The sequence below is a fragment of the Stegostoma tigrinum genome, chromosome 8 (assembly GCF_030684315.1).
Source record: "Stegostoma tigrinum isolate sSteTig4 chromosome 8, sSteTig4.hap1, whole genome shotgun sequence".
Taxonomy (NCBI): Eukaryota; Metazoa; Chordata; class Chondrichthyes; order Orectolobiformes; family Stegostomatidae; genus Stegostoma; species Stegostoma tigrinum.
In genome coordinates, this window is record NC_081361.1 from 85,958,103 (window position 1) to 85,972,401 (window position 14,299).

The 14,299-nt window shown below is 39.9% G+C and overlaps 1 protein-coding gene across 4 annotated transcripts in view; it reads left to right on the top strand.

Moving 5' to 3' along the window:
* The window catches only part of dipk1aa (divergent protein kinase domain 1Aa), a 53,799-nt gene that overhangs the window by 23,076 nt on the left and 16,424 nt on the right, over positions 1–14,299 (top strand). The window contains exons 1-2 of one of the 4 annotated variants that reach the window (XM_048539902.2): positions 12,381–12,484; positions 13,666–13,708. The exons of 1 other annotated variant lie outside the window; for it this stretch is intronic. In XM_048539902.2, coding sequence (XP_048395859.1) covers positions 13,688–13,708 — 21 coding nt within the window. In that variant the 5' untranslated portion in view covers positions 12,381–12,484; positions 13,666–13,687. Of the gene's footprint in view, positions 1–12,349; positions 12,485–13,372; positions 13,402–13,665; positions 13,709–14,299 lie in introns of those variants that run through there. 2 more of the 4 variants (XM_059648077.1, XM_048539900.2) reach the window with 2 other exon arrangements.

Sequence of the window (14,299 nt, forward strand, 5' to 3'; positions counted from 1 at the left end):
CCAAGAAAGGGAGAAATATTTTAATGCAGGTTGTGAATGTTTAGATTATCACAGAGGGCTATGCAAGTTCAGTCTTTGAATATGTTTAAGGTAAAGATTGATTTAGGATTTTGAGTATGGAGTGGGTACAAGGTATCCAACTGTTTGATCAGCCTTAATCTGAGCCAGGATTGATGGACTGTTACTGTTCCTTTCCTAGCTTCAAAATTCACAACAGCACTTCCCAAACCCGTGACCCACCACCTCCAAGGACAAGGTTGGCTGATGAATGAGAACAACAACACCAGGTGAAAGTTGCCCTACACCCAATGGATTGCAGCAGTTCAAGAAAGTGGCTGACCACCACTTCTGAGTAAAATTTGGGCTGGGTGACCAAAAAAAAAGTGGCAATTGGTTACATTTCGAGAAAGACAAATAATTTAGGGGAATTGTCAAAAAAAGGATTTGAAGATTACTAAAGGACAGAGTTGTTAGGCCCATTGGCAATTTAGTGCTGCTTACAAAATCTGTTTGCCAAATTTTATGAAAGGATAGAATGGATAGTCTGAGTCTTTCTTCCCAGGGCAACAATGTCAATTGCTGGAGGGCGTTCCTTTAAAGTTATCCTATTTTACCGAAAAGCAAACATGAGAAGTGGAATTTTTATACCGAAGGTGGTAACTGCCTGGAATAGGCTGCCAGAGCTGGTGGTGCAGGCGGATAGCATCGCAACATTTAAGAATTACCTTGGTAGATCTACTAATAGTCATAGAATAGAGGTGTACTGACAGTGTAGAGGCAGAAGGCATTGTGTCAGTGGAGATTTGATGGGCTGAAGGACCTGTTTCTGTGTTGTATTGTTCTTTGTTCCTTTCAGCAATGTTGTGGAATGTAGCAAATCTCCTGGTCAGAATGTGACTGAAAAGGATTTGTGAAGGCTGAATTGTGGAAACTGTGAATGCACTTTGGTAATTTTTTGACCTTTTTTTTCATGTAATGACAAAGCCTGGTTTCAGAATTTTAGTTTTTACCTGTAACATTAGTGCAGATATCTATTCTGATTGTTTACAAGTAGACCACATAAACAAAGGATCACCATGTACTCTAAGTTCTGGAACAAAATCTACAAGAATCATACCAATAAAAAGGTGACTAAAATTTGTGAACAACGTTCTTGTTGCCAAAACACACATTGCAGGAGAAACTCAACAGGTCTGGTAACATCTTGGTGGAAAAATGCAGAGTTAACATTTCCAGTGACGTTACATCAGAACTGCTCACTGATGCTTAGATTGTGTTCTGCAAGGCCACTTGGCTCTGGGCCTCATGACAACTTTGGTCCAAACATGGACAAAAGAGCTCAACTGCAGAAATGAGAGTGATTGTCCTTTGTGTAAAGACAACATATGATCAAGCTTCGCAGCAGGTACTCGGTGCAAAATTTCAATTGATGTAAATTGAGGGCCAATTCTCTGCTGAATTTAGTCATAACTAGCACAAAGGGTGTGGTTGATATGATTGTTGGAGGTCAGTTGTCTTGGCCCTTCCACATTATTGGAGAAGTTCCTTGGGATAGTGCCCAGCCTATCCATCTTCAGCTTATCAATGAGTGTTCCTCTATTGTAAAATTGGGAGTGGTAATTTTCACTGATTGCAGTGTCTTCAGTACAATTTGCAGTTGAACTCCAAATTCAAGAAGACCTGAACACCATTTTGGGGATTAGACTGATAAATGACAAATACCATTCACTCTACACAAGACACTGAATGTTTCAAACAAAACAAATCTAACTTTGTTACTTTGATGTCCTGTGGGTTTACCATTGACCAGAAACTTAACTGGACCAGCTGCATCGATACTGTGACTACAAAAACCGTCAGAATCTGGGAATTCTTCAGGAAATGGCTTGATTCATAATTCACAAAAGACTGCCCTCTATCTACAAGGTATAAATCAGGAGTGTGATAAAATTGTATCCACTTGCCTATATGAGTACAGCTCCACAAGCACCCCAAAAGCTTAACACCACTCAAAAGCAGCTCACTTGATTAGCACCTCTTCCCTCCATCCATCACTGGCACATAGCAACAATATCCCATCTACAAGATATATTACAGTAACTTGCCAAGATTCCTACTGATGACACCTTTGAAACTCCTTGCAGCTGCCATCAGGAAGGGACAAGACCATAGGCCTGACGATGTGTCAAAGACCAACTGCACCCCCCCAAACTACACTACCATTCCTTCACTGACACTGCATTAAAATCCCAGAACTCCCTGCACTGCATGGACTGTAGCAAATCAAGAAGGCAGATCACCATCACCACATTGAGGACACTTGGTGGACAACAAATGATCCAGTGATTCACCATTCCCAATAAAATATTTTTTTAAAAATACTGCATTTTTTTAGATTATTGATGTTGCAATGATCAAATCCTTCATCAAGAATATTGTTCTTGCAATGCTGGTTCAGGAGAGAAATTTGCAAACCTGGGAGGATGAATATATATTCTGACATTTTGCAGTGATTGCCGTTGATGCTCAAATTAAAACTTTCCTTCCGTAAATTGAATGAGAGTTTTCCTGTAAACACTAAATAGCTTCGTTTGTCCTTCTCACATTGTGTTTCAGGCCCTCCTGCTGGAGGGTGCTGGTTTGCTTTTTATATTCAATGTTAAGTGTAACTATGTCAAGACTGACAAGTCAATATGATTTTAAAAATAGAACTCATCAGATCACAGGAACTTCGCTCCAAAATCTGTTAACAAATTGTTTTGCTTCAGCTTCACTTGCATAGTTTGTCATTCTCAACCCAAAAATATGTTCTCCAGTTTTTTTGCATGACTTGTCCATATGTCATTCAGCATAGTCTTTAATTCCAAATAAAATACCCTTGTAGGTTTTCCCAAATGCTGTACAACTTTATGATGATGGTTTTGGTAATCATCAAATCAGAGAATCTTAATGCTGAAGGAGCCCATTTTTCCCTTTTGTGTTGGTGCTGGCCTGTGGAAAGAGCAATTCACCTGGTGCCACACCCATGCCTTTTTTTCCCCATGGCTCTGCAAAGTTTAGTTCTTTCCTTTTCGGTTTATGAATCAATTCTGTCTCAAAATAAAACCTTGATTTGTCCCTGACTGCCCCACAGGCAATGCATTTAGATCCGAATTACGCTCTGCGTTAAAGTTGTTCCCCCATTTTGCCAGTTATTTTAAGTGTATGCCCTCTGCTTCTCAATCCATTGACCCAATGTGGACATGTTTCTCCTTTTTTAGCTATTGTGTCCAGACACCGCTTCTTTTTTTTCCCTCCACACACCCTTCCACTCTGAATACCTCTCTCAAAACTTCTCTCAGCCTTTTCTGTGGAAAAGAGTCCCAGCTTTTCCAATCTCTCTATTTAATCATTTCCAGGGATAAGGAATTTCATTCTTATGACTCTCTTCCAAACCCTGTCTGTTGACACCCTGCCTAAAGTGGAAGACCTAGAACTTCAGTTTAAGCAGAGCCAATACTTTTAATTATTACCAACAATATAACTTGTTTGCTTTTGTACTCTGTACTCCTGTTGATAAAGCCTGGGATGATGTCTGCTTTATTAGTGACGTTCTGAAGCTGTCCTGCACCTTCAATAATTCTATACATCTGTACAATTCAGTTCCTCTGCTTCTGCATCCCCTTCAGAGTTGTACCCTCTATTTTGTATTGTCTTTCTGCGCTCTTCTTTAATATTCAGTAACCACCTGTCAATGCCTTTTACAAACAAAAACAGAGCTTGCAGGAAAAGCTCAGCAGGTCTGGCAGCATCTGTGAAGAGAAATCAGAGTTAACGTTTCAGGTCCGGTGACTCTTTCACCAATCTAATGGTAGCCAGGAAAATGTCAGTTTATGTTGCAGAAGACGGGTTGGGGTTGGGGGCGGGAGTAGGTAAGGAATACATGATAGGTGGGAATAGAGCCCAGAGAGGGAAGAACAGTTGGACAAAGGCGAGGATAACTATCTGGCTAGGAGGGTGAACAGCTGTTATTATGGACTGTTAGTGGCTAATAATAGGTTGTGTCTAATGACAGGCTATGTGATAACATTCTTAGGAGGGGTCACTGAACCTGAAACACTACGCTGATATTTTCCTTCACAGATGCTGCCAGACCTGATGAGCGTTTCCAGCAACTTCTGTTGTTGTTCCTGATTGACAGCATCAGCAGTTCTTTTAAGAATATAATTTTGTCTCTTTATTCTTTTTCCTACCCTTTCCTGCTTGTAGCAATTCACCAGAAGATTTGGTGTCATTGTTATGGATCAGACTGGACTCATTCAAAATCACTTAAGAAAGTGGCCTACACCCCAAATTCTTCCTTTAAAGGCAAATATAAAGTGCCTGTTCCAGAAGTGATGAGACTGGTCAAACTACTTGTTAAGTAAAACTTAATGTATTTTAACTACAGTGTTTTAAATAAAATGAAAGAGAAAGGCATTTGGAATAACAACTCTATTAGAAACTTAACAGATCTAGTAACTATTACAAATTAACTGTTGCAATGTAGTCACATCCCATTAACACGCTCCTTGTCAAAAAGAAAAATTTGGACACAGATCCTCGATGAAATTCTCCCATCCCAGAGGAAAAAAAAATTGAGAGAATTCCGAGAGAGTAGCAGCCAAGAGAAATTTTACTGAACCTTCCAATTCTGAGACCCCAACAGTTTTTGATGCTGCAGGAGAAAAACCAAAACCCGGAAATCTGGATCTGAGAGGTGGCCACGCCCATTCAGGCTGCATTTTTATTTAAAAACCAAGGCCTCCCAAGCTGTTCACATGACTTCTGCCTTACAACCTCTCTTCAAAACAAAGACAGTAGAAAGTAACCTTTTTAAAGCCATAGAATTGTCACTTCATGGTATGTCACCTGTCCTGTGCCATGCTCTTGCAAGAGCTTAGAATCCTGAAGTGCCTACACTCTGGAAACAGGCCCTTCAGCCCAATGGGTCAACACTGACCCTCCCAAGACCATCCCCCTATCCTATAACCCCATTTCCCATGGCTAACCCACCTAGCCTGCACATCCCAGAACACTACAGGCAATATAGCATGGCCAATCCACCTCACCTGCACATCTTTGGACCCTGGAATGAATCCGAAGCATCTGGCAGAAACCCATGCAGACACTGGGAGAAAGACCACGATGGTGGAATTGAACCCAGGTCCCTGATGCTGTGAGGTAGCAGTGCTGACCGTTGAACTGCCATGCACGTTGTCTGCAAACATGCTGTGGACCCTCATCCAACTATGCCTAGGTTGACCCCTCTTTCTGCTGCCTACCTCTTCATTCCTGAGAGAGATTACTGTCAGTTTTTAGTCCTGGTCAAAGGGACACAATGCTAACAATATTTACTTTTCTTGGTATCACTTTTTATACTTGTTCTTAGTCTTGCAAATTTGAGCACCTCTTCGTTTGTTTATGGTCTGCATTTGGAATTTTAAGCTCATGCCTTAGCATCCACATTATTTTAGCTTGAGTATTGATCTTTCTGCTGGCATTTAAGCAGCCAAAAATGGTCAATCTAGAAGCACAGAGTACACGTAAGCTTCCCACAACTCATTCGGCTGAGGCTACTGTATTAGAACTTCGCAGCATTATCTGGGGCTATCTGGAAAGAATCAGACTTCCAGTGATGCATCACTGGGCGCTTTGCCTTGGCTGGATTTTGACAGTATCACCATGGTTTGCATAGCCTCTTATTTATATATAATATAATATTGTGTGTATGTGTAGCCAAGTACAAAATACCATTTCCACATATTATGGTGTAAAAATGTCACTGTTACATATACACAGGAGCTAGCCATTTTTCAAAGGTGAAGTGATTCAGGCTGCTAAGTCTACTTTCACATGCATAATCTCTACATATTGGCTTTACAGATGGCTTGCACTGACTGCATTGGTGCAATTCTGCCATGTGTTCCCTGATCAGTGTTTAACTCGCTCTGTTACGAATTTTGAGCAGCTAACCATGTGTATAAAACTAGTTTATCCTGCAGTATTAGCATATTTGGATATTATGAACTGTGTGAAGTCAATGTAATCCATTCCTAAAAAGCGTTTTGCAGCCTGTGAGTTTTAGTTACCATTACCGTCACCAACTATTTAGTTATGAGTAGGCCATTCAGCCCCTTGAGAGACCTCTATCATTCCAGATCATGGCTGATCATCATTTACCTCAGCACCAATCTCTCATTCTGTCCTTATCCCTAGATGCCATTAGCATCTGTCAACTCCATTAATGGCAGATTCCACAGCTCTGGAGTAGAGAATTCCAAAGACTCACTAACCTCTGGGTGAAGGAATTCAACCTCATCTTGTCTTTTATGGCCTACCTCTTATTTTGAGACTCAGTCCCTGTTTCTAAATGCTCTGTCCACAAGCCAGGGATAGATTTTTTTTCTGTATCCACACCATATGTGGTATGATTGTGATTTCAGAGTTTGGTAGATGTCGATAAGCGCATTGCTGGTTACATGGAGCAAATGTACACATGAAATTAGGTTAAGTTACTTGGCAAAGAACACATATAGAAAAATTATTGCTTATAAATTCCATGTGCTGACTCTTTACATAAATAGCAGAAGTGAATGCCGTGCTTGATCCTGCCTGAACGCAGAGGTTTGGCAAAAGGGTTTGTACAGAAGTAGAACACAAAGTAATATTCTGCCCAGCCAGTCTGCATTGGTCTTCATCCTCCACATAATATACAAATGAGCTTTAGGCTGTCATGAAGAAGCTTCTCTAAGGTTACAAGGAGATCTTAATCAGTTTGGTCAAGGGACTAAGGAGTGGCAGATGGAGTTTAATTTTGGTAAATGTGAGGTTTTGTATTTTGATAAAACAAAAAATGACAGGACTTGTGCAATTAATGATAGGCTTCCGGGTAGTGTTACAGAATAGAAAAATCTAGAGGTTCAGGTAATTCTTTGAAGCATGTGTCACAGGTAGACGGTGGTCAAGAAGATGTTTAGCACACTTGTCTTCATTGCAGAGACTTTTAAGTATAGGAATTGAGATGTCCTGTTGAGGTTGTACAGGACTTTGTTTAGGCCTCTTCTATAATGCTGTGTACAGTAGTGGATGCCCTGTTACAGGAAGGATAATATTAAACTGGAGAAGGTTCGGAAAAGATTTACCAGGACGTGGCCAGGAACAGAAGGTTTGAGATGAAAAATAGACTGGAAGGACTGGGACTTCCTTCACTGGAGAGACGGAGGTTGACTTTATTGAAATTTATAAAATTATGAGGTACATAGATAAGGTGAATGACAAGGGTCTTTTCCCTCAGATGGGGCCATACATTTAGGATGAGAAGAGAAAGATTTTTAAAAGCTACAAAAGGGGCAGCTTTTTTACACAGAATGGTTAGTTTGTGGAATGAATTGCCAGAGAAAGTGGTGGATGCATGTATAGTTACAATGTTCAAAAGAGATTTGGAGATGCTCATGAATAGGAAATGTTTGCAGGGACATGGGCCAAAATCAGACAGGTGGGACTAGGTTAGTTTGGGAACTTGGTCAATGTGGACTGGTTGGACCAAGGGATGTCTTCCGTGCTATATGATTATGATTATGATTATGTATCCACTTTTACCTGTTGACCTTTAATCAAAGGATTATGTACGTAGGATATTCGGTACAGAAGCAAGATATTCAGCTGAACCAGTCAAGTTGGCATTCCAGCCCCTTCCCATCATGTTCACTTAAATCTATCATAATGAGCTGTCTTTACTTTTTCCTTTTTATGTGCTTGTCTAGACTTGACTTAAAAGCTTTTGTGCTCCTGAGATGCTGCTGGGCCTGCTGTGTTCATCCAGCCTCACATTTTATTATCTTGGAATTCTCCAGCATCTGCAGTTCCCATTATCTCTTAACTTTACCTGTGTTACTTTTGGTACTGAGTTCCACAATAACATCTTTACTTAGGTGAGGAAATTCGTTCCGAACTCCTTACAGTATTCCTTAGTAACCATTTTATTTTAACAGCCAAGATAACAAAATGTGGAGCTGGATGAACACAGCAGGCCAAGCAGCATCTCAGGAGCACAAAAGCTGACGTTTCGGGCCTAGACCCTTCATCAGAGAGGGGGATGGGGTGAGGGAATTGGAATGAATAGGGAGGGGGGAGGCGGACCGAAGATGGAGAGAAAACAAGATAGGTGGGGAGGTAGGGAGGGGATAGGTCAGTCCAGGGAAGACAGACAGGTCAAGGAGGCGGGATGAGGTGGTAGGTAGGAAATGGACGTGCGGCTTGAGGTGGGAGGAAGGGATGGGTGAGAGGAAGAACAGGTTAGGGAAGCAGAGACAAGTTGGGCTGGTTTTGGGATGCAGTGGGGGGAGGGGAAGAACTGGGCTGGTTTTGGGATGCAGTAGGGGAAGGGGAGATTTTGAAACAGCCAATAGTTTTGCTGTCCTGCAAGAGGAACCATTCTTGCTGCATCCTCTCCATTATCTCTGTATCCTCTTATATGCTGGCCCCAATTGCCTGTGGCATTCTGTTCAGCCTATTGAAGGTTCAGTTGCAGTTTTAGAACTAGATCCTTACTTTTCTTGTTCTTGTTCCTAGTTGCTTTTTCCTCTTTTTAGTAGGGAGTTTCACTTTTACCATTACTGGTGTATGCTGACAAGTATGCTCATTGGACATGTACATCCTACTCCTAATTTGATCCCATATGCAAGTTTCTTATTCTACAATGCTCAACCATTCGACACAATGACCTATCTCTTCAGGATTCTAAATACCAATACCTACAGATGTGATGCAGTTGGATTTCCAAAAGGCTTTTGATAAGGTGACATCCAAGTGGTTAATCTCCAGGATAAGGGCTCTGGTGTAGGGTTGACACATTTGCTTGGATAGATGATTGGTTAATGAACAGGAAGCTAAGAGTAGGGATATTTATTTTCTAATCAACTTGTTCAGAGACATCAGTACACATTGTTTGGAGGAGGTGGGATTTGAACAAGGGAAGTATTAGCCCAATAGCAGGGACACACCCATTGCACTACTACAGTCCTGAGCTTTTTCATGCTGTCAGGCTGTGACTATTGGAGTGCAACAAGGACCAAAGTTGGTGTCTCAGTTACTTATGATCTAGATTAATCGTATAGCTGAAGAAATAAAGAATCTCATATCCAAGTTTGTGCATTAGACAAAACTAGTGCAAATACAGTCTGTGAGGATGCACAGCAACTATAAAAAGATATGGACAGATTAACTGAGTAGGTGACAAAGAGGTGGCTGGAGTAAATGTGAGATTATTCACTTTTAATGCCAAGAGTAGGAAAGTAGAATAATTTTTAAAAGTGTGAAACTTGTGAATGATGATGCTCAAAAATACTTGGGCATTTGAAAGGTAATATGCAGATACAACAAGCAATTAAGAGGACAAATGCCATATTGGCCTTTTATTCCAAGTAGATTGGATTGTAAGAAGCCAGTTTTGCTGCAGTTATACAGAGCTTTGGTGTGATAATTCCTAGAATACAGTTCAGCATTTTCAAGCAAGAATTTATTTGCGTTGGAGGCATTAAGGGGAGGCGATGGCCTAATGGTATTATCGCTGGACAATTAATCCAGAGACCCTGATAATGTCCTGGGGACTCAGGTTCAAATCCCGCCACGGCAGGTGGTGAAATTCGAATTTGCTAAATATCTGGAATTAAGAATCTAACGGTGACCATGAATCCATTGTCGATTGTCGGAAAAACCCATCTGGTTCACTGATGCCCTTCAGGGAAAGAAAGTGCCATCGTTACCTGGTCTGGCCTACGTAACACACAGCAATGTGGCTGACTCTGAACTGCCCTCTGGGCAATTAGGGATGGGCAATAAATGCTGCCCGGCCAGCGACGCCATCAGCCTGTGAACGAATACAGAAAAAAAAATTCAGCAAAAGTTCATTAGATTGGTCCATGTTGTATGTTGCAACGCTAAGCAAATTTGAGTTTGTATTATTTGGCGCTGAGGGGTATGAGTGGTGATATCATTCAAAAATTCAGGACTATAAAGGGACGTGACAAGCTGGACACTGAATGGTTGGGGAGTCCATAAGAAGGGACATAGTCTCGGGATAACAGAAATTCTGTATCACATAGGGCTACAGATGTGCCCAATGAATATAGTTAAGGCTATGTTAGTCACAGTTTGGTCTCTAGGATCAAGGGATATGGGAAGCCAGCAGGAAAGTGTATTTGAAGTCCAAAATCAGCCACCGGTTTCAATAAATTAAGAGGCAGGAATATATTGTCATCTTATTGGACTAGCAACGAAGACCCAGTATGATGTTGTACAAACATAAGTTAAATCCCACAGTGGTAGTTGGTGGAATTTAAATTCACCAAATAAATGTGAAGTTGAAAGCTAATATTGTTGTGGTAGCCATGAAACCATTCTAGATTGTCATCCCATCTGGTTCACTCATGTCTTTTACGAAAGAAAATCTGTTATTCTCACATGGTCCGGCTTACAATTTATTTGAGAGCCATGTGGTTGACTCTTTAACTTCCCTCTGCCTTCCTGTAATGCCATTCGAGCCTACCTCAAGCCTACTCTATCACTGGATAAGTTTTTTTTATGGCTGATCTGTTTGTGTCCCCAAATTCAAATTCCCATTTACCTCCTGATTAACCTTGAAATCCCTGACCAGAAAAAACTTACCTGAAAACCATTTAATGAGCCTGCTTCCAATGGCTCGAGGAACAACCTTCCAGGGTTGGGGGGGAAGACAATATCCCTCACCTCAGTCTTCAAGTAAATCCTAATTTTAAACCCATGCCAAATAGTCTGTAAAAGATAAAGGGAGGAGAAATTTACCACTATCTCTGCAGACATTTAGGGCTGTGCTGTTTAGAGAGATCGAGAGATGACTGTTGATGGCTTATCCTATGGTCACCATACCTCCACAGCGGAAGAAGTTGGAAAGGAGTGTCCTTCATAATAAGCTCAGCTGGTGCAGGAATTGAACCCATGCAGTTGGTATCGCTCTGCATCGTAAACTAGACATCCAGCTAACTGAGGTAACTGACCTCAAATAGTTCTGTACACTCTGACAGTACAAGGCATCCTTTTCATGTCCACTTTGTCAAGACCATTCAGGATCTTACACACTTCAATCAAGTTAGCAAAGTGTTCTAAGCTCTAAAGAAAACAAGGCTAGTCTGTTCACACTTTCCTCCTCCGGCAACCCATGCATTCCAGGTATGAAGGTAGTAATTCTTCTATGAACTGCCTCCAATGAATTTACATTGTTCCTCAAAGAAGGGGAGCAAAACTACTCGCAGCATTCAAGATGCGGCTTCATAAATGTCCTGTATAAATAAAACCTATTGTCCTTCCTTTTATGTTCAGTTGCACTCATGAAGGATAGCATGCCATTAGCCGTCTTAAACACTTATTGTCTCTGCATATGAACACTTTGTGAATGATGCACAAGGGCAAACGGATCCCTCTGCATCAATATTCGACAGTTGATAATTAGTACTCTGCTTTTATATTTTTCCTGCCAAAGTAAACAGCTTCAATTTTCCCACATACTGCATCCATATTAGCGTGTATCCCTGTGATGTCATCTTCACAACATACTTTTATATTTATCTTTGGCATCTGCAAACTTGATACCTTCATTGAGATGATATGCCAATTTATATCAATCTTAAGAAGTCCCATTTCTGTATGCTGTGTTTTCTGCCGGCCAACCCACCTTCTTTCCATGCTAATTTGTTATCTCCTACACCAAGAATCCTACTTTGTGCAATGGCATGGCACGTCTTCAAATGCTTTCTGGAAATCTGAGCACAGTACATCAACAAGCTCCCCTTTATCCACTTTGCACGTAATTCCTTCAAAGAATTGATAAAAATAGTTAAACATGATTTTCCCTTTATTAAAAGTAGGTTGACTTTTCGCAATTACTTTTTTTTTTGAGTCTTTTTTGAGTCCAGTTATAACCTGTTAAATGATCGATTCAAATACCTTCTCCACAACAGATTGATCAGAGTAAGTCACTAAGTTCAAGAGCATTTAGGGAGGGAGAACAGGTTCAAGTCTTGCCAGTGATGCCCTCCCTTCGGGAGAGAATAAGTGGAAAGAGAAGCCAGCTCAACAGCCATACGGTCGTCATCTTTCTTATTTCTAGATTTTTTTTTTTAAATGTCTATTAGCCTGGTGTCTATTGAACTACAAGCCAATGAATGCCTGTAACACTGAATTGACTTGTATGGGTTTTTTTTAAAGAAAGAAACCTGCTTTAGAATAGTTAAAATATGCACAATTTGTTTTAAGGTTAATAATTATGGAATGAATGCCATTTTTATGCCCACAGGCCCGCTTGCCATGTGTACGTGTCAAATACCTCTTCTTTTCATGGCTTGCAGTATTTGTTGGGAGTTGGGTAATTTATGTCCAGTATTCCACTCATACAGAGTTGTGTCGGGCATTTGACTGCAAGAAAATAATTGTAAGTATTGTTATTTCTATTCTGTAGCATCTGCTTTAAATGCATTATATGTATCACATTATCACATCTAAAAGATTGATTAATATTTTCTCCCTTTATGGTTTTATCCTTCTGTATTAATACAAATGCTACATGAAAGATGCCTCGTGGTAGTAAAAAAAGTTTGTATTATAATTAACATCTGGATCATGAAACATAAAGACAGTGATATTTTTGTGTATTTTGCAGTGGTTCTTTCTCTGCCTGTCACTAAATTTAAAACTGGTTCACATGGATTTATGAAATAAATTTGTCTCTACAGTGTGTTTTTAGTCTTCTAGTGTTAACAATCACATGGTCCCTTACTACTTTTCAGTTATTTGTTCATAGTCCTTATCATAGATGCTTTAGGTCCTTGTAAATTTAAGGGCCTCACAAAACCCCATATTATAATATGGACAGAAGGCATTACTTGAAACCGTGAAATTGTATGAAAATTGCATAGAGGTTACATTTACTATGTTAAGTAGGTGCTTCACATGGAATTAGTCTAAGCACTGAAGTTACTTCTCTGAGCATTATTGTGTCATGTTATTCACTGAACTTGAAGACTTCCTTTCTTGGCTTCCCAATGTTTCTACGTATAAACAACAAAGCCATTATTGAAGCTTGTATAACAAACAATTTTCAAATAGAACACTGCATCTGTTTCTTCAAATAAAGTATGGTCTTTGAACTTCTGTGTATATTTATTGTTACTAAAGTCTGTGCAGTTTATATGTATAGCTGTGCTGTGTGGTCAATTTGCTGAACAGCAGACTTGACAAATATGTTGTGGTAAGTTACCAAGTTTCTGTTTCACTTTTCACTTTTTTTAAAAAAGGCTGCATCAAAACTCTCTCCATCAAAAGTACAGCTTCAGACAAGTACAGACAACTGTGAGTGAGCATTGTTCAACAGTACAAATTCAAACAAGGACAATACAGACTCCCCTCTGTCTCTGTGGAGAAAGTATGAAGCACACTGATTCCTCAGCATTTTGAGAGTCCCCCTGTTATATAAATTAAATCTTGAATAGTTCTCATTTCTACCTCCAGTGTCCTCTTGTGTTAGCATTATAACATAATTCACTTATGATTTTTTTTATTAAGGTTTTTCCACAAATTTAGATCTTTTTTTCTCTTCACTTTGGTTCACAACAGACTGGTTCTACTCCAAATTTGGATGTATTATCCAGTTGTTTGGGTAAGTTTGTTTTATCATTTTCTCTATCTGTCCCATTATTCACATGTTATTTCTTGGAATAATGTAAGAAAACTTATCAACTTGAGAGAATCTATTAATAGATGAGAAAATTTGCAATAATGTCCCAAGTTTCTGCCCTTTTTCGGTTAGCTAAACATTTTGATACTACACACAAGAACACAGTAAATGTTCTTTTTATGTATGCCAATTAGATTATTAAAATATGAAGTAATGTCCTTGAATTTATTTTAACAGCAAGTCTTTTATATTTATGTGTATATTCTATCTCTATCTCAAGGTTAATCAGCATGCTATCGCCACAGCCTGGGAACCATATGGAGTGATAAGGAAGCACTATCTATTTGACATTAGTATTTGGGGCATGGATCAGCATGCATTTGCTGTGCACGATAGCATTTTATTTAGAATTTGCCAGAAAATGTCTGCATATGAATCTGACTGTGCGACAGGCCTGCACCAACCAGGTTTTATATAGGAAGCTATTGAATGTAGCTTGCAGCAAGGACAAAGAGCCACAAGTACCACAATTGGTGGCTTACCCACTGAAACATGTCCTGCAGTTCATGTCTG